The 21,089-nt window shown below is 42.3% G+C and overlaps 1 protein-coding gene and 1 long non-coding RNA gene across 19 annotated transcripts in view; one reads left to right on the top strand and one right to left on the bottom strand.

Moving 5' to 3' along the window:
• The window catches only part of SLC34A2 (solute carrier family 34 member 2), a 194,937-nt gene that overhangs the window by 133,763 nt on the left and 40,085 nt on the right, over positions 1-21,089 (top strand). For 3 of the 18 annotated variants that reach the window (XM_081538098.1, XM_081538575.1, XM_081538295.1), the window contains one exon: positions 111-423. The exons of 5 other annotated variants lie outside the window; for them this stretch is intronic. Coding sequence is in view for 2 of the 13 variants with exons in the window: in XM_081537965.1 (XP_081394091.1) it covers positions 2,120-2,128; positions 7,730-7,778 (58 nt within the window). In the remaining 11 variants the exon portion in view is untranslated. Of the gene's footprint in view, positions 1-110; positions 424-1,911; positions 2,129-2,360; positions 3,029-4,412; positions 4,937-7,729; positions 7,779-21,089 lie in introns of those variants that run through there. 10 more of the 18 variants (XM_081537965.1, XM_081538235.1, XM_081538680.1 and 7 more) reach the window with 10 other exon arrangements.
• Positions 431-3,742, bottom strand: LOC145525669 (uncharacterized). Its single transcript, XR_014068369.1, has 2 exons — positions 2,833-3,742; positions 431-873 (listed from the first exon to the last, which is right to left on the bottom strand). It is a non-coding gene; the product is annotated as an uncharacterized LOC145525669 (long non-coding RNA).

Genomic DNA, 21,089 nt, shown 5'->3' with positions numbered 1-21,089 from the left:
GGTGGGTTCCTTACCTCTAACACCACCTGGGAAGCCCTTTGGATTCTATAGTTATTTCCAAATGTGAGTTATTGACTGTGATGTTTCTTTTTCCTCTCCAATGAACCAAGAGAGTGGTCCAGGCCAGTTACAACTCCTCTACGTGCTTCAGGAGCTGTCCTGTGAAGCTTATTCTTGTGTCTGGACCATTTGAGGCTCTGAGGAAAATCTTGCAGGCCCGATGTCACTCCAGGTTTATCTGAGAGAAACAGAAATTTGTACATCCGGAGAATCTAGAATGCGACCCCAAAGGCGAATTCACCCGGGAGAGACTAGCTCCCCTCCCCAGCCAGAGAGGACCATACTAGGGGGTCCACTGAGATTTTGCTGAAACTGAACATATTTAGGGGCTAATCCACTCCAGGACTCTCCTGCAGATAATTCGTAAGTCTTTCTTTTCTTTTTTTTTTATTTTTGAACTTTAATATTAGCATTTATTTTAAAATAGGTAATAATTATATTCAGATAGCTCAAAGTTCAAAAGTGCGAAGGGTAGACAGCACAATGTTTTTCATTCCCCCCCACCTCTTCCCAGGCAGCCAGCTCCATCATGTAAAAGCAGTCACTGGTAATGGGTAATTTGCTTTCTCGAGGGGAGAACCTGCCTGATGAGCACGGGTTACCGTTGGTGTCAGGAATTTTCTGTAAGACAGTGTTAGCTGGCATTCATTCCTCCTGAGCTCTAGCTGCTCCAGACACCTCCCAGAGCTGCCGGGAGGCAGTGGGCGGAAGATCAGCTCTGAGGGCAGGTGTGGAACCTGTAGTCTGTCTCCTGCTCCTTGTGGGATCTCAGCCAAGTCCTGGTCTCGCACTGACTGGCTGGGTCTTCAAGATCTGGGAGCAGTGAGAGAACCTCCTTAACAAGCAGGCTGAGAGGGTTACACAACATCACATGCATCCTCAGTACATTCTCGGGCGTGTGTATTACACAAATAATTCTTTCTTTAATATGTGTATATATATATAGTTGGAGTATAATTGCCTTACAGTGATGTGTTAGTTTCTGCTGTACAATGAAGTGAATCAGCCATCCATATGTATACACTTATCCCCTCCGTCTTGGACCCTCCTCCCATCCCCAACCCCTATCCCACTCATCTAGGTCATCACAGAACACTAGCTGAATTCCCTGCGCTATACAGCAGGTTCCCACTAGCTATTTACTTTACACGTAGACTATATATGTGTCAGTCCTAATCTTCCAATGCATTCTACCCTCTCCCTTCCCCTCTGTGTCCATATGTCTGTTCTCTACATCTGCGTCTCTATTCCTACCCTGCAAGTAGGTTCATCTGTACCATTTTTCTAGATTTCACATATACGTGTTAATATACGATATTTGTTTTTCTCTTTTTTACTTACCTCACCCAGTACAAAACTACCATATGACCCAGAACTCCTACTCTTGGGATATACCCTGAGAAAATCACAATTCAAAAAGACGCATGTACCCCAACGTTCATTGCAGCACTATTTACAATAACCAGAACATGGAAGCAACCTAAAGGTCCATCAACAGATGAAGAGATAAAGAAGATGTGGTACATATATAAAATAGAAAATTATTCAGCCATAAAAAGGAACAAAATTGGGTCATTTGTAGAGTTGTAAGTGGAACTAGAGTCTATCATACACAAATAACCCTTCATATCACCTGTTAACAGTCTGACCCTTTCACTAGAGCATGGACCCCTGGAGGGCAAGGTTGCCTGTCACCAGCACTACTGGATGCTCTGTCCCTGGCACAGAAGTTGGCAGATGGCAGACACTCAATGAATCACCATCACTGCTAATGTTTTGAAGCACTTGCTATGGGCCAGGCACTGTACCAAGCTCACTGCAGACAAACTCACAATAGCCACTCTCTGAGGTGGTTGCTGCTCCATTCCTGCTGTCTAGATGAGGACATGGGGGCACAGAGAGCTTGTCCCCCAACCACAGAGCAGCCACACCAAGATTTGATATCTGGCAGTCCAGGGGTGACCAACTCTAAGTGATTCGCCTGGGACCACCCTAGTTTTAAAATGGAAAGATCCACCTCCCAGAAAAGGGCAAAGGAGAAGGTCCAGATCAGGATGAAATGAGTAAGGTACTTGCCGGGGGCCAAAAATTTAAGTGGATGCCTAAACACTCAGTAATCAAGAGAAATTACATTTTGATGCAGTATTTTAAAAATAACCAAAATTCATGTAAGAAATTCATGATGAACAAAATAACAAAGTTTAAAGAGTCAATTCCTGTGTGGGTCACCACTCCTCTCCTTCTGCCATGAGAACGTGTCACAATGAGGGAAAATCATGAAGTGTCTCAGGCTGGTCAGTGGAGACAGAGAGGCCAGCCGGAGACAGAGAGGCCAGCCTCTCCTCCTCCCACCAGTTGGGACCCAGGGGTCTATCCTTCTGGTTTTCCTTAGGTTTGAGCAAGCAGGCAGGGAATCTCTGGGGGGAAGTAGGAATAGCTACTGCAAAGCAAAAGGAATGGCTGAGCTTAGAGGAATTCTAAGAAGCGGTATTCTCTCCAAGAAACCTGCATGGCTAGCAAGGGGAAGACTTTGGGAGGAAGGCCAGGACAGGAGACAAGAGAGTGTTTTCTCTTAACATCAGTGGGAGAGAGGACATCTCTGTTGAGAAATGCTTCAAAAACTCCATTTGCTGTACAGCCTGCAGTCAGGGTTTCACTGGCAGCTGAAAGCAGAGGAAAGGAAAAGCTATTGTGTAACAGAGGAAAGAGCACTGAATTGGAGCCGGGCTGGAGGATTTTGGATGCAAGAGAGGAGACAGAGAAGGATCCTACCTCAGTAACTCCATGTGACCCCTCTTTGTGACCTTCCATCTTCATCCTAAATTACATTTCCAACCATCACAAATTGCTGGGAGTGAGGCCTGTCACAAGACTGCAGAGGCCAGGGTCTGTGTGGTCCCTGGTCCACTTCTGGATTTCATTAATATCACATCTGCAGGAAATGGATTCATCCACTCTTTCTGGGAAGGTTGGCTCCTCTGTGACTGTTAGCAATTAAGAGGTTCCAGAGTGATTTTGCTATTGACTGAATGCCTATTTTTGTATCCAGTTTAGTTCTCTCTACTTTTGAGATAATGGTAATGCTCTCCCAGGTTATTACAGTGGCTTTGCCACTTGGTAGAGATTTATGGAGCTCATTTTGGGGCACTCAGAAATTTGAACTCTTGGTTTTGTTCCTGAACTTGTTTTTCTCCCTATTGGCTCAGATGGAAAAGAATCCACCTACAGTGCAGGAGCCCTGGGCTCCATCCCTAGGTTGGAAAGATCCCTCGGATAAGGGGATGGCTACCCACTCCAGTATTCTTGCCTAGAGAATCCCATGGCCAGAGGAACCTGGTGGGCCACAGCCCATGGGGTCACAAAGAGTCAGACACAACTAAGTGACTAACCAATTAGTCCTCTGTACTTGTAGGATAACAGTAATGCCCTCCCAAGTTATATCATGGGTTTGCCACTTGGTAGAGATTTATGGAACTCATTTTGGGACACTCAGAAAGTCAAACTCTTGATTTGATCCTTGAACTTGTTTCTCTCTCATCCACCAAATGGCACCAACATCTACCCAGCTGTTCAAGCTAACTCCCGTCATTCTCTGTATACTTCCTTTTCTTCCTTCCATCCCATCCATCAGCAAGTCAGATGCCCTTGCCTCCAAGCATGGTGGCCTATGATAACCAACCACCCAGGCCAGGGATTTTTCCATTTTAGCACCAGAGGTCCCATGTCCCAGGAAACCCCAGGCCAACAGGGGCAGTCGATCACCCTAATCTGCTACGGCCACACTTGTCTGATAGGCACTACTGCGTATTCTCCAGCTGGTCTCCCTCCTTCGCTCTGCACCCACAGCCATGCTCCACACTGCAGCGGGGTGAGCCTTCAGACAACTGACTCAGATGGCACCCTCTGCTTGAGACCCTCTGATGCACCTAAACCCACAGCCCCCCTCAGCACGTCCTCTTGAGGCCTCATGTGATGGGCTGTGGCCTCACTCGGCCTCTCTGGTATAGCACTTCCTCGGTCACCACACTGGGACCACCATCTCATTATGACAAGTCCCCTCACCCCACACACATCTGCCCTCACTGTCCCCCTCTTCCCAGGACGCTGTCCCCGAGTCTCCACATGGGGCTTGCTGCTCATCATTCTGGTCTTGGTGCAAATGTCACCATCTCATAAAGGGCTCTCCTACCACCCAGATCTCAAGTGCCACCCCCCTAAAACTGTCACACTTTATCCCATAAGTCTGTTTTATTCTCCTCATGTATGAGTCACCACTAAAACAATTGTGTGTGTATATGTGTTTGTTGATTGCCTTTCACCTCCTCTCTACTCCCCTAAGATGTAAACTCCTTGATAGTAGGAACTTTTTTCCCCTCATTTTCCCCAACACCTAGAACAGTGCCTGGCAAACATTTGGTGCTTAAGAAATGAGTGGAAACGAGGCTTCCCTTCACAGATTTCAAATTGGCAGAAGGCATGTTTCCGTCCTCCAGAGGCTTTGAGTACTTAGGGCCTGGAGAACACAGCAACAGAAGGAGGACATGTGATTGTTATTTGAATCGTTTAAAGGAAAGGAGGGCCCCTGAGTAGATTAAGTCCCGAAGGAAAATGGGATTTCCAGAGGCAAAATTAAGGACACTCCGAGGGCATTCTCTACATGTGGAGGATGGAGGCAGGAACAGCTGCACTCAGGGATCTGTCCTTGGCATGAATTTCAGAGTTTGCATAAAGTCACCATTGCCTGGGTGATAAGACCTCCACAGAGGCAGCCAGGAACCGTGGAAGGCTCTAGAGCAACACACCTGAGGGCTTTTGGGGGGAACGTCATTCAAAGTAGTGGGGAGAACCATCAGACTGCTGCAGCACTGATGCTTCTGTGAGTATTGGGAGAAAGGAAAACATGGGGAATACTCAGAGGGGAGAATTACTAAGGCTCAGGGGAAATTTGGATCTTTGTGGCAAAGGGGAAGGAAATAGCCAACCAGTTGCCTAATTCTATTGATCTCCAATAGAATCAATTAGAATTGATCCATAGGTTAAGCAGTTGCAGAAATCAATAGGATAGGGAAAGCCAGTAGAGAGAGCAATAGAATTAGGACATTGGTTTGATTTTTGGCAAAGAAGAAGGGCTTTGAAAGCTGAGAGCATCTGGGTTGCAGGTTGGAGAGGCATCTCTATGGGAGGGACTGGTTTGGGAGGGTCCTTCTCATAAAATAATGAGCTTCCTAGGTGGTGCTAGGGGTAAAGAACCCACCTGACAATGCAGGAGATGTAAGAGATGCGGGTTTGATCCCTGGGTCAGGAAGATCCCCTGGAGAAGGGAATGGTAACCCACTCTGCCAGTATTCTTGCCTGGAGAATTCTCCTGGACAGAGGAGTACGGTGGGCTACGGTCCCTGAGGTCACACAGAGTTGGACATGACTGAAGTGACTTAGCACACATGCACACTCATAAAATGGTTTTGCAGACTGTTGCATGTGGGGCGCTGGTGGGAGGTCCAAGTGAAGCTCCAGGGCAGCCTTAGGACCCATGGGGCTGGGGAGAGAGATGTATAAGTCACTCCATCCACAGAAAAAGATTTTTAAACTTTTGGGATGAAGGACACTTGTGGATGTGAAAAAAGGTGGGACCTACTCTCTAGAAAAATGCACAAATCCACCTACTCTGAAAAACTTCATTCAAGTTCAACTCAGCTGTCAAATGCATATTTTTTTGTTTGTTTATCTTTTGTGTGCCCTGGAGACTGGCTTTTGGAAAGGATTCTTTTATTCTGAAAAGATAATCCTTTGTGGAAAGGATTATTCTATAACCATTTAAGTTTCAATTTTTAAAACCTCTACTTCTCCCTTCATCTTTTTTTCTTAGCCATGCCCTCAGCAGTGAAAGCAGAGTCCTAACCACTGGCCCGCCAGGGAATTACCCTTCTCACTTCATCTTAAATTCAGTTTTAAAATATCTTTTTACTATATATAAACCTACCAAAGTTTGAACAACTAATTTTAAAATCACTTTATTTACATTTTAAACTTTATTTGCACTTTCAATATATTTGGTTTCTTTAAGTCATTGTGATTATCGAATATAACAACTAGATACTTATATCATTTTTATAAATCTAACAAATTAAACCTTAAAGTAATGGATTTTAAGTACTTCTAAGTGTTCCAATATAGTTTACAAACTGAATAAAATTTCAATTTAAGTTCACAAATCTACATCAATTATGCAATCACTATTTGCAATTAAAATTTCTGGGTTCAGTTCAGTCACTCAGTCATGTCCCACTCTTTGCTACCCCATGAACTGTAGCATGACAGGCCTCCTTGTCCATCACCAACTCCTGGAGTTTACTCAAATTCATGTCCATTGAGTCAGTGATGCCATCCAACCAACTCATCGTCTGTCATCCCCTTCTCCTCCTGCCTTTAACCTTTCCCAGGATCAGAGTCTTTTCAAATGAGTCAATCCTTCGCATCATGTGGCCAAAGTATATTGGAGTTTCTGCTTCAGCATCAGTCCTTCCAATGAATATTCAGGACTGATTTCCTTTAAGATGGACTTGTTGGATCTCCTTGCAGTCCAAAGGAATCTCAAGAGTTTTCTCCAACTTCACAGTTCAAAAGCATCAATTCTTTGGCACTCAGCTTTCTTTATAGTCCAACTCTCACATCCATACATGACTACTGGAAAAACCACAGCCTTGACCAGACAGACCGTTGTTGACAAAGTAATGTCTCTGCTTTTTAATATGCTGTCCAAGTTGGTCATAACTTTTCTTCCAAGGAGCAAGCGTCTTTTAATTTCATGGCTGCTGTCACCATCTGCAGTGGTTTTGGAGCCCAAGAAATAAAGTCAGCCACTGTTTCCACTGTTTCCCCCATCTATTTTCCATGAAGTGATGGGACCAGATGCCATGATCTTCGTTTTCTGAATGTTGAGCTTTAAGCCAACTTTTTCACTCTCCTCTTTCACTTTCATCAAGAGGCTCTTTAGTTCTTCTTCATTTTCTGCCATAAGGGTGATGTCATCTCCATATCTGAAGTTATTGATATTTCTCCCGGCAATCTTGATTCCAGCTAGGGCTTTATCCAGCCCAACATTTCCCATGATGTACTCTGCATATAAGTTAAATAAGCAGGATGACAATATATAGCCTTGACATACTCCTTTCCCGATTTGGAACCAGTCTGTTGTTCCATGTCCAGTTCTAACTGTTGCTTCCTGACCTGCATACAGATTTCTCAAGAGGCAGGTCAGGTGGTCTGGTATTCCCATCTCTTTCAGAATTTTCCACAGTTTGTGGTGATCCACACAGTCAAAGGCTTTGGCAAAGTCAATGAAACAGAAATAGATGTTTTTCTCAAACTTTCTTGCTTTTTTGATAATCCAGCGGATGTTGGCAGTTTGATCTCTGATTCCTCTGTCTTTTCTAAAACCAGCTTGAACATCTGGAAGTTCACAGTTCACGTATTGTTGAAGCCTGGCTTAGAGAATTTTGAGCATTACTTTACTAGCATGTGAGATGAGTGCAATTGTGCGGTAGTTTGAGCATTCTTTGGCATAAAGTAACAATAAGGGATTTCAGAACAGATCATTTAAGAGATAAAGAAACTTGAATCTATTATCAAAGAGAGTTCAATGTCTGAAGAAAAGGTGTCCTCTTAACAGAGAGAAAAGCTAAATTCAAGTTTTTGCACCAGCTTACTTCACCTAAAAGGTAAACTTAATTAACTTTATTTTAAACTTAGTCCTAACCATATACAAAACTCTTTCCTCGTGGTTTACTTTTCACAAACCGTATCACTTTCTGTACCCATTACTGTGTTCATCCATCCTAAAAGACCACTTGTAAGTCAGGCTTACTTCCTTTTCCCTTCACAAAACGCAATTCCAGTCCTCATACCTTCTTTACCGAAAACACGCTTCCTACTTCCCTTAAACAACCAAGAACTGACATTTATATTAGCATTTTATAGATTGGTGAGCATAAATACCAGCGATCATTTCTACAACCTTTGTTTTCTTAGAGAGAACATTTTAGGATGGCACCAAATATTTGTTTTTAATCCCAAGTCTCTTTAGTTTCTCTGTAAGAGGAAATTAGTGTTTAGTAGTAAATGTTTCAAAATCTTATTTTATTTGGAAATGACATAGCTATTCAATAGACTTCCAACACTTAGTTTAGCAAAACCTTTAAAAGTTCAAATTACCCCAATCTGGAGAGATTTTAGACACATATTCCTAAAGACCATAATTATTTTTAATAGAGTCTATCTAAAGACTCATATCTCATTTACATTTCTTAGAAGTTTCTTCACTCAAGGTAATTTCCTTGCTGACAAACTTGTAACAAATATAATAATATTTAACATATATTAAACCTAGGTACAATGAAAATATTCTGCTTAATGTTAATTACTCTTAGCATGTCTACATAATTTAGATCAACAAATAAACATTAATATCAGGTATTTAACACTGAATATTTCCCAGTTCACATGAATCCGAAATTCATATAGGTTAATTTTTCTTGTATTTAGAATTATTTGATTTGTAAGCTCTTACTTTTTTTTTTTAAGGCCAATTAGATTAGAGCTTATTTACAAACCGATCTCAGCAATCATCAATATTATTAAAAAAAAAAAAAGACACACTGAGACATACATATATCCACATAGACACAAGAGATCCTATAGTTTTGTTTTCCAAACTTAGTTATGAATAAAAAAATGGTTGGATTAAGATTTTAAAAGGCTTTTTCATCTTTATTTTCCTTTTGGTTTTAGGAATTAGGTATGGTCTAGATAAGTGATCCAGAGAGCTCTTGGCTAAAGGTATAGGAGGAGTTATTTCCTAAGGACAAGAATTCTTAAAGAGATAATTTTTTCTTCAAGCTTCCTCTGGTCCCAATATTCTTTAATATTGGGACCACAATGTCAAAAGTCAGGTTTTTGTTTTTGTTTTTTTGTGACCATAGTTTTATAGTCAAAATTTAGACCAGATAGTGCTCAACTTGGCCCTGATAACAAGGGCAGATTGTTCCCAGGAGAGATTGTCCCTCTGGGGAAGTAGGGATCTTAGTTTGATCAGCCCCAGGCTATTGATTACAGGAGGAGTCCTGGACAGAAGGGAATTTCAGTCCATTTTCCTCAGTTCAGTTCAGTCGCTCAGTCATGTCCGACTCTTTGTGACCCATGGACTACAGCACGACAGGCCTCCTTGTCCATCACCAGCTCCTGGAGTTGACTCAAACTCATGTCCATTGAGTCAGTGATGCCATCCAACCATCTCATCCTCGGTCATCCCCTTCTCCTTCCGCCTTCAATCTTTCCCAATTTCAGGGCTTTTTCAAATGAGTCAGTTCTTCGCATCACGTGGCCGCAATATTGGAGTTTCTACTTCAGCATCAGTTTTTCCAATGAAGGTTCAGGACTGATTTCCGTTAGGGTGGACTTGTTAAATCTCCTCGCAGTCCAAAGGAATCTCAAGAGTTTTCTCCAACTTCACAGTTCAAAAGCATCAATTCTTCGGCACTCAGCTTTCTTTATAGTCCAACTCTCACATCCATACATGACTACTGGAAAAACCACAGCCTTGACCAGACAGACCGTTGTTGACAAAGTAATGTCTCTGCTTTTTAATATGCTGTCCAAGTTGGTCATAACTTTTCTTCCAAGGAGCAAGCGTCTTTTAATTTCATGGCTGCTGTCACCATCTGCAGTGGTTTTGGAGCCCAAGAAATAAAGTCAGCCACTGTTTCCACTGTTTCCCCCATCTATTTTCCATGAAGTGATGGGACCAGATGCCATGATCTTCGTTTTCTGAATGTTGAGCTTTAAGCCAACTTTTTCACTCTCCTCTTTCACTTTCATCAAGAGGCTCTTTAGTTCTTCTTCATTTTCTGCCATAAGGGTGATGTCATCTCCATATCTGAAGTTATTGATATTTCTCCCGGCAATCTTGATTCCAGCTAGGGCTTTATCCAGCCCAACATTTCCCATGATGTACTCTGCATATAAGTTAAATAAGCAGGATGACAATATATAGCCTTGACATACTCCTTTCCCGATTTGGAACCAGTCTGTTGTTCCATGTCCAGTTCTAACTGTTGCTTCCTGACCTGCATACAGATTTCTCAAGAGGCAGGTCAGGTGGTCTGGTATTCCCATCTCTTTCAGAATTTTCCACAGTTTGTGGTGATCCACACAGTCAAAGGCTTTGGCAAAGTCAATGAAACAGAAATAGATGTTTTTCTCGAACTTTCTTGCTTTTTTGATAATCCAGCGGATGTTAGCAGTTTAATCTCTGATTCCTCTGTCTTCTCTAAAACCAGCTTGAACATCTGGAAGTTCACAGTTCACGTATTGTTGAAGCCTGGCTTAGAGTATTTTGAGCATTACTTCACTGGCGTATGAGATGAGTGCAACTATGTGGTAGTTTGAGCATTCTTTGGCATTGTCTTTCTTTGGGATTGGAATGAAAACTGACCTTTTCCAGTCCTGTGGCCACTGCTGAGATTTCCAAATTTGCTGGCATATTGAGTGCAGCACTTTCACAGCATCAGCTTTCAGGATTGGAAATACCAACTGGAATTCCATCACCTCCACTAGCTTTGTTCATAGTGGTACTTCCTAAGGCCCACTTGACTTCACATTCCTTCCAGAATGTCTGGCTCTAGATGAGTGATCACACCATCGTCATAATCTGGGTCATGAAGGTCTTTTTTGTACAGTTCTTCTGTGTATTCTTGCCACCTCTTCTTAATATCTTCTGCTTGTTAGGTCCATACTATTTCTGTCCTTTATTGAGCCCAACTTTCCATGAAATATTCCCTTGGTATATCTAATTTTCTTGAAGAGATCTCTAGTCTTTCCCATTCTATTGTTTTCATCTATTTCTTTGCATTGATCACTGAGGAAGGCTTTCTTATCTCTCCTTGCTATTCTTTGGAACTCTGCATTCAAATGGGTATATTTTTCCTTTTCTCCTTTGCTTTTTGCTTCCCTTTTTTTCACAGCTATTTGTAAGTCCTCTTCACACAGCCATTTTGCTCTTTTGCATTTCTTTTTCTTGGGGATGGTGTTGATCCCTGTCTCCTGTACAGTGTCATGAACCTCTGTCCATAGTTCATCAGGCACTCTGTTTATCAGATCTAATCCCTTGAATCTATTTCTCACTTCCACTGTATAATTGCAAGGGATTTGATTTAGGTCATACCTGAATGGTCTAGTGATTTTTCCTACTTTCTTCAATTTAAGTCTGAATTTGGCAATAAGGAGTTCATGATCTGAGTCACAGTCAGTTCCTGGTCTTATTTTTGCTGACTGTATAGAGCTTCTCCACCTTTGGCTGCAAAGAATATAATCAATCTGATTTTGGTATTGACCATCTGGTGATGTCCATGTGTAGAGTCTTCTCTTGTGTTGTTGGAAGAGGGTGTTTGCTATGACCAGTGTGTTCTCTTGGCAAAATTCTATTAGCCTTTGCCTTGCTTCATTCTGTACTCCAAGGCCAAATTTACCTGTTACTCCAGGTGTTTCTTGACTTCCTACTTTTGCATTCCAGTCCCCTAAAATGAAAAGGACGTCTTTTTTGGTTGTTAGTTCTAGAAGGTCTTGTAGGTCTTCACAGAACCATTCAACTTCAGCTTCTTCAGCATTACTGGTTGGGGCATAGACTTGGATTACTGTGATACTGAATGGTTTGCCTTGGAAATGAACAGAGATCATTCTGTCATTTTTGAGATTGCATCTAAGTACTGCTTTTCAGACTCTTTAACAAAAGAGTTTTACTATGAGGGCTTCTCTATTTCTTCTAAGGGATTCTTGCCCACAGTAATAGATATAATGGTCACCTGAGTTAAATTCACCCATTCCAGTGCATTTTAGTTCCCTGTTTCCTAAAATGTCAACGTTCACTCTTGCCATCTCCTGTTTGATCACTTCCAATTTGCCTTGATTCATGGACCTAACATTCCAGGTTCCTGTGCAATATTATTCTTTACAGCATTGGACTTTGCTTCTGTCACCAGTCACATCCACAATTGGGTGTTGTTTTTGGTTTGGCTCCATCTCTTCATTCTTTCTGGAGTTATTTCTCCACTGATCTCCAGTAGCATATTGGGCACCTACCGACCTGGGGAGTTCATCTTTCAATGTGCTATCTTTTTGCCTATTCATACTGTTCATGGGGTTCTCAAACCACTGAAGTGGTTTGCCATTCCCTTCTCCAGTGGACCACATTTTGTCAGAACTCTTCACTATGACCCGTCCATCTTGGGTGGCCCTACATGGCATGGCTCATAGTTTCATTGAGTTAGACAAGGCTGTTGTCCATGTGATCAGATTGGTTACTTTACTGTGATAGTGATTTTCAGTCTGTCTGTCCTCTGATGGAGAAGGATAAGAGGCTTCTGAAAGTTTCCTGATGGGCGAGACTGACTGAGGGGGAAACTGGGTCTTGTTCTGCTGGGTGGGGCCATGCTCAGTAAATCTTGAATCTAATTTTCTGTTAATGGGTGGAACTGTGTTCCCTCCCTGCTATTTACCTGGGGCCAAACTATGGTGGAGGTTAATGAAGATAATGTGGACCTCCTTCAAAAGGTCGCATGGGTGCACTGCTACAAGAGTGCCCCCAGCCCTGCAGCAGGCCGTCACCGACCCACGCCTCCACTGGAGACTCCTGGGCACTCCCGGGCAAGTCTGGGTCAGTCTCTTCTGGGGTCATTGGCCCTTTCTCCTGGGTCTTGGTGCACACAAGATTTGTTTGAGCCCTCTGACCGTCTCTGGCGGAAATGGGGTTTGATTCTAAATGCAAATTTGCCCCTCCTACTATCTTGCTGGGGCTTATCCTTTGCCCTTGGGCATGGGCTATCTCCTCACAGCTGCTCCAGGGCCACACAGCAGTGGCTTCAGGTCTTGCTGTAAACCTTTTTGTTTGATATAGTCCAATTTGTTTATTTTTGCTTTGTTGCCTTTGCCTGAGGAGAAAGATCCAAAACAATACAGCTAAGACCAATGTCAAAGAGTTTACCTATTCCTTATGTTGTCTTCTAAAGGTATTATGTTTCTGGCCTTGCATTTATGTCTTTAGTCTATTTGAATTTGTTTTTGTGTATGGTGTAAGAAGGTGCTCTAATTTCATTCTTTGTATGTGGCTGTCTAGTTTTCCCAATATCATTTATTAAATAAACTGTTTTTCCTTGTTGTATATTCTTCTTTGTCATAGATTGACCACAAGTGAAAGTGTTGGTTGCTAAGTCTGACTCTTTTCAACCCCCACAGACTGTAGCCCAGCAGTCTCCTCTGTCCATGGAATTCTCCAGGCAAGAATACTGTAATGGGTTTCCATTTCCTTCTCCAGGGGACCTTCCCAATCCAGGGAGCAAAGCTGGGTCTCCTGCATTGCAGGCAGATTCTGGCACAAAAATAAACCCCTAGATGAATGGAACAGAATAGAGAGCCCATGTAGATTGACCATATAAGTGTAGGTTTATTTCTGGTTTCTCTTATTCTGCTCCATTCATCTATGTGTCTATTTTGTGCCAGTCCTATACCATTTTGATTACTATAGCTCTGTAGTATAATTTGGAATCAGGAAATGTAATGATCCCAGCTTTATTATTCTTTTTCAAGATTGTTTTGACTATTTTGGGTCTTCTGCAGTTCTATTTTAGAATTATTTGATCTAGTTTTCTAGAAAATGTCATGGGTATTTTTTATAGGGATTGCTTTGAAACTGTAGATAGTTTGGGGGTAATATAAGCATTTTAACATGAGTATGGAATATCTTTCCACTTACTTTTGTTGTCTTCAATTTTTTTTATCACTGTCTTATTGTTTTCAGAGTACAGATCTTTTACCTCCTTGGTTAAATTTATTCCTAGGTATTTTATTCTTTTTTTGATGCAATTATAAATGGTGTTGTTTCATTTCTCTTTCTGATGGTTTATTTTTTGTGTATAGAAATGTAACATATTTCTGTATATTAATTTTTATTTTATTTTTATTCTATATTGGTATATAATTGATGAACAATATTGTGTTAGTTTCAGGTGTACAGCAAGCTGTATATATTAATTTTGTATCCTGCAATTTTACTGAATTTTACTGAGTTTTTTGGTAGAGTCTTTAGAGTTTTGTATATATAGTATCATCTACCAATAGTGATAGTTTTACTTCTTCCCTTCCAATTTGAATGTCTTTTACTTATTTTTCTTCTATGATTGCTGTAGCTAGGACTTACAATGCTATGTTGCATGAAAGTGTTGAGATGGGTATCTTTGTCTTATTCCTATTCTTAGAGGAAAAGCTCCCAACTTTTTACCATTGAGCATGATGCTAGCTGTGGGTTTGTCATAAATGGCCTTTAGTATGCTGAGTTATGTTTCCTCTGCACTCACTTTGTTGTGAGTTTTTATTGTTAGTGGATGTTGAACTTTGTCAAATGTTTTTCTGCATATATTGAGATGGTCATATGATTTTTATCTTTCATTTTGTTAATGTGATGAATCATGTTGATTTATGAATATTCAATCATCTTACACTCTTGGCATAAATTCCATATGATCATGGTGTATACTCCTTTTAAACAATTATTGAATTCACTTTGTTAATATTTTATTGAGGATTTGTTGTTCCATCTATTTTTTTATCCAGGATATTGGCATTCAATTTTCTTTTTTTTTTGGTGGTGTCTTTGTCTGATTTTGCTATCAGGATAATGCTGGCCTCATAGAACAAGTTTGTAAGCTTTCCTTCCTCTTCAATTTTTAAAAATAATTTGGTAAGGATAGGTATTATGTCTTTTTAATGTTATGCTCTAAAGTTTTTAATGTGAACAACTGAGTAACTCATTACTAAGATCAGGAAGGCTGGGGGAGTCAGGAGTGGAATTTAGGTCATGTCAAGTTTGAAAGGCTGGTAGAATATGCCTATGACAGTAACTGTTGAGAAGCAGTTGGAAATTCATGTCTGAAACTCAGATAGTTCCAGGCTGGAAATAAATATTTGGGAGTTGTCAGCAGAGAGAGAGCATTTAAAGGCATTTAATGACCTATGCCCCAGTGGTGATCCTGACCAGCATTAAAAAAAAGTGAACAAAATAGAAAATTTCAGTGTGTTATATACATAGTATGGTTGGTCATTGTTTTGTGAAATATTTTATTTCAGTTGTGTTTGTGTACATGCACAAACTGGGTCAGGATGTAAAACATATTTCTTACTGTGAAAGTGAAAGTGTTAGTCGCTCAGTCGTGTCTGACTCTTTGCAACCTCATGGAGGGTTGCAACCTCCCTGCTCCTCTGTCCATGGGATTCTCCAGGCAAGAATATCGGAGTGGGTAGCCATTTACTTCTCCGGGGGGTCTTCTCAACACATGGATTGAACCTGGGTCTCCCGCATTGCAGACAGATTCTTTACTGTCTGAGAGTCATGGTCAAAAGTTTGAAGGTCATTTAGCTAAGGGCTGAGTGAAAGAGAACTGAGGAGTGATCCCTGGGGCACTTTGAGGTGTAAAGTTTAGGAAAGAATTCCAACAAGCAACTCATGAGAAGGAGTGATGTAGGAGGAACATTAAGAAGCTGAGCAGTGAAAGTATTTGAATCAGAGAGAGAGATCGTGTGCCTCAAAAATGCTATCACAAGATGATTGAGTAAGGAGACCAAGCACTGAAACTGAGATTAGCAACATGGAAAGCAATGGGGACCTTGATCAAGTTCTTTTGATGGCACATGGGGAGCCAAAACCTGGTTAGAATGGGTTCCAGAGAGACTGGGATGGAGGAAAGAAGTAAAGACAGGGTCTGGATGACTGCAGGAATTTTACTAAAAGGTGAGAAAGAGAAACGGGACAGTAGAGGGAGATGTGAGGTCAATGAGGAGGATGACTGGGAGAGCTGTCCTGGAGCAGGGCAGAGGGAGGAGGGGAGAGGATCTAGTAAAGGGTTGTTTGGTGTAGGAGCCAGGAGAGCTCAGCCATGGACAAAGAGGGAATGCAGAGGATATGGGTACGAATTCGGTAGGATGAGTTAACTTGGTGGAGGCATGGGAAGGTCCCTTCAGCTTCCGTTTTCTCAGCAAGATTAGAGATGGTAGTGTTAGCTGAGGAGAAGGTAGGGGGAGTTAGATCCTTGCTCACTCACTCAACAAAAAATGATAAAGCCCTCCAGTGGTCTGCAGTCTGCCACTAGAGTGTGCCTGCCTGCCCTCCCTTGACTTGTGGCTGAATGCTTGGACGTCCATGTGCTGGCTTTAGCTCTGGGCTTACCTGGGGCTAAGTGTAGTACCTGCTTTCCCATCAAAATCTCTTCCAAGGGCCCTGAGTCTGCAGCTTATGTTCATCCGAAGTAAACAGTAAGGTCACCAAAAAGGGTGATTGTGATTCCAAACGGAATGGAGCCGGGTCTGTGGAATCAGCCTGGCATGGAAGTCTATGCAGCTCTAACACAGGCCCAGTCCTGCCTCCCCCTTCCATATGCATGGGGAAGAGGTGTCTTCACTGGTGACACACAGACCCAGGCAAAAATTAAAAACCAACAAAAACCTCTGTGTGTGAGAAAATAAAACAACTAGAGTGAAATGCACCCAAATTCATCATAGTGACTATTTATTGACAGTAACTTCCCTCCTTTTTTGGAAATGTCACAATTTCCACAACAGCCATAGATTCCTTTTATAATAGAAATCTTCAATAAATGTATTTTTCTTCTTTTGTTCTGAATGTGAGGACTGATTCAGTTTTGCAAGCCACAACTCAGAAGTCCCAGGGGTTTCACAGAGCTCCCTCCCAATCTGCACCCCTATCCCCACCCCCAGAGCCCCCACCCAGGTTATAAAGGCTGGAAGGGAGATTGGGAAGTGGAAAGAGCATGGGAGACTAGGGGATCAGATCATTCAATTCTGCTTTTATCTGTTTTATCTGTTTGCACAGAAAAAAAAAATCACTGGAATGGATGATTTCTAAGATTTGTTCCAACTTAAACATTCTGTGTTCTGTGTTACCTGTAAATTTTTGAGATGATTGCAGTACTGCAATTTTATCCGAGCAAAGGTTTCCACAGAGTTATACACAGGATGATGCCTTAGATTCCTGGCAGAGTGGAAAGTGCTTTGACAAGTTCCCTGTGTGAGGGCTCAGTGGGTACTACAGTGCCTAGATCAGAAGGGTTACTTTGGAGGTTTCTGGAAAGAATTGAATTTTGGTCAAACTTACCATTCAGGGTAAGGACTGTGTAACTTGTGCAGTGACCCCAAATCAGAAGAGGTTCACTTCCTGAAATAAGATGAGACTAGGTTGTGTTTGCTCCACTGTGTCTACCCACTGCTTTTTTCTGAGTCACATTCAAGGGTCCTCCCCTCCTATCCCCCACAGATCAGAAAGAATGAAATAACAGCTAACAGTAGCAGTTAAAAATGGCAAACCTCTTGCCCTTTCTCAGGAGTTACAAAGCTTCTAGCAAGAGAGGGAAAGGATTTTCATTTTGTTGAGTTTCTATAAGGACAAAGAGGCTTCATTGTTCCTGGTACCTAGCAGCTGCTCCCAAGACGAAATCCTCTGGACAGTTGCCCAGTGCAAACATGGACACCTCACAGGGACAAGGAGGCCCGCTTCATCTTCTTCATTCTGTGTTGGGAGAGAGCCAAAGGGGCAAGCATATCAACATTAGTGATGGCAAGGCACTGGAGTTTTAAAGAGTTGGAACAGGAATGTGATGCCTGCAATCAAGTGGTTTCTTAGGAGCCTTCTTTCCTGAGATGAGGCTGATTCTGATAAAGGGAGAACTGGCACAGAGGCAGGCCACGATGCTGATGACATAGGCTTGTTCTCTGTGACATTCCTTCACTCCACAAATGTCAGTTGAGTTCTACTCTGAGCCAGGTGCCCCTCCAGGTTTGGGGGTCACAGCAATGAGTAAGAGAAAAATCCCTGCCTCCATGCAGTGTATAGACAATAGAATTATTGTCATCTAGAACTTAGTTCTAGAAAGAACTAAACAGTGATGCCATTCGGAGGTAGTGAGCTAGCCAGCAGCTAGTATGCTGCATTTAGCCTGAGATATATTTTGTTCGGCTCCCCAAGATGGGTTTTTGGAGGTTTTTATGATTTAAAAATTTTGAGCCAACCTCAAAAATTCTGAAATTTTATTCTTTTAACTTATTTTTTTTGAAATCTTATTTATTTATTTGGCTGTGCTGGGTCTTAGTTGTGGCATGTGGGATCTAGTTCCCTGACCGGGGATGGAACCTAGGCCCCCTGCATTGGGGGCATGGAGTCTTAGCCACTGGACCCTCAGGGAAGTCCCCAAATCCTGAAAATTTCACTAAAGGCCTTAATTTTTTGAGCTGTGAGAGACGTAGCAACACAGGTCCTCATGCCAAATAGCAACAATCAACTGAAGCTGAGTACTGGCCGCTGCTGCTTTTTTTTTGGTTACTCAGCTGGCGGGATCTTAGCTTCCTCACCAGGAGTGGAACCTGTGCCCCTGCAGTAGAAGCACAGAGTCCTAACCACTGGACTGCCAGGGAATTCTAGGACCTTCTGTCATACTGGGCTTTTTCACTGCAGACTCGCCTGACTGTGGCACTGGCCACCGGCCAGAGTTCCGGCTCAGGGAGGTGTTGCATTTCTGTGGAAACTACCCTGAGCCTCACTTTCTCATGTCTGCTTTGATTTTATTACTATTCAACAAATATTCACTGAGAACCAGATTCTGTGCTGGGGGCCAGGGACACAAAGATTAAGAAGGTACAGTGTTGGCTCTTCCTTGGGAGGGCTTCCTGGGAGAGGTGACACAGAGGAAGAAAAGAGATGAGGTTGGATGTATAGGCAGAGCCATGGAAAGACTGCTAGAGCAGACTATGGGTTCTGTCTTATCGGCTAGTAGTTCTTAAAATTAGGTGCACACCAGAATCACCCGTGTGACTGCTGGGCCACATCTCCAGGCTTCCCCATCAGAAAATCTGGGGTGGAGATAAGAAACTGCATTGCCAAAAAGGTCCCAGTGCTGCTGGTCTGGAAACCACACTCGAGGAACTAGTGTTTAGAGGATGAGGAGCTCTTGTGAGTTCTCTGGCCTCTCCTGCCAGCTGGCTGACTCTTGCTTTAATGCCTTGGAGACTACAAAACATCCTTGGCCTTTGGAGTTGCGTCTGTTCCTGCTGTTAGACCACTGCCCCCATAATTCAGATTTAAGTGAGCCCAGTGCATGGCGCAGCCTTTCTCTTTAGAAACCGCTGGTCCTGAGATTTGTGCTTCTGGAAAACCAGGGATGGAGAGGCCTGCTTGCTATGGTTTTAGAGCAGAACAGAGGCCAACTCTGAGTTGGGTCAGACAAAAGAAAGGGGTGGAGGGATGGAGGGAAGAAAGGAGGAGGAAAGGAAGAAAGGAAGGAATGAAGGAAGGAGAAGGGAAGAGGAGGGGAGGAAGAAAAAGGGAGGGAAGAAGTCTACAGGTAAAGAAAGAACATGTTAATTTCACCGTGATTCAAATCACAGAGATTTGAATCTCACCAGGTGTGAGGTGATGCAAACATTAGTAAATTTTGGGGTCTTGGGGGAAATGGAGATGCCTGTGCTTGAACCGAGCGTGAGTCCTTCCTTGAGTTCTGTGCTTTAAGTGCCTCTTGCCTCTCCAGTGCCAGGCCCTGGACACACGTATAAGCTTTGGAGTTAGGCAGACGTGAGTGAATCTCAACAGGTGGGAAAGTAATGAACCTCTTGGTCTGGGTTTCTCATCTCTAGCATGTAAATAATTAATAATTCAGTCACTCAATGGGCTTCCCTGGTGGCTCAGTGACAAAAAATCTGCCTCCAGTGTGAGAGACCTGGGTTTGATCCCTAGGTCAGGAAGATCCCCTGGAGAAGGGAATGACAACCCACTCCAGTATTCTTGCCTGGAGAATCCCATGGACAGAGGAGCCTTGTGGGCTACAGTCCATGGGTTCTCAAAGTGTTGGACACGACTAAGCGCCTAACACACAACTGAGGATGAAATGAGATAATTCATGAGGAGCTTGATTTGGAGTTTGGAACATAGAGCTCCCCACATAGAATTAAGACAATCACAGTGGAGTCCTGCTGTGTGCCAAGCCGTATATTTGGCGTTGTACATGCTTCTGTTAAATTAGTCTTGATGACAACCTGCTGCTGTAAGCACTATAAGCACAGGGATCAGGCCTGACACATAGTAGGTGCTCCATAGAGGCTTCCTGACTAACTGCTGTGGAAGGGTCCCAGTCTCTCAGCTGGCCAGAGAGAAGGGACAGGGGAGACCTCAGATTCCAGAGGAAAACAAAATATAAGAATGATTTATCCCCGTAGGAGAGAGGGGAAAAGAAACTGGTTATGATAAATTAAGTAGCAGTGAAACAAAAGAGGGTAGCAGGGGACTTTAAGGGAACATTTATCATAAATAATAATAATAAGATTCAAGGTAAAAAAAAAAGCTCAAAGTACTGAAACCTTCTCATTAAATTCATAATTATACATCATACCGTCTATGTGTTCAAAATGTGTGGTAAGAAGGATTGAGAACCAGAGAGGCCAAGGTTTGAGAACCTAACTTTGCTTCTAGTTGTTACAGACCTTTAGCAAGAAATAAATGAAATAATAGCTTTTTCCTGAGTCCCTGCTGTGTACTAGGCACTATAATAATACTTGGTATTCATTAATTTACTAAACAACTTATGAAATAGGCAAAGTTCTATAAACTTTATTATTAGGACCTATTAGTTATGACTCAAACAGAACATTCATATCTTTTAGAAGTACCAGCAGTCATTACTGTGGTTGATCTCCTGTGTGTCAGACATCGTGCAAGGCACTTTACGCATAAACACTGACATTCATCAGTTTCATAGGTGTGAGTTTGCTACATCTGTGACTATAACTCTCTAGGACTTATTTGTTACTAGACACCAGCCTAGTACCTGACTATAGCAAGCACTTAATAAATGGTGCCATTACTATTCTCTGCAAGGCTTCTAGATGAATTTTACATCTTATTGAACACCATCTTATTTGAATACTCA

The sequence above is a fragment of the Giraffa tippelskirchi genome, chromosome 1 (genome assembly GCF_054371585.1).
Source record: "Giraffa tippelskirchi isolate mGirTip1 chromosome 1, T2T-mGirTip1v1.2.pri, whole genome shotgun sequence".
NCBI classification, from domain to species: Eukaryota; Metazoa; Chordata; class Mammalia; order Artiodactyla; family Giraffidae; genus Giraffa; species Giraffa tippelskirchi.
Note: the sequence above shows the minus strand (reverse complement) of the source record. Positions and strands in the feature narration are given on the sequence as shown.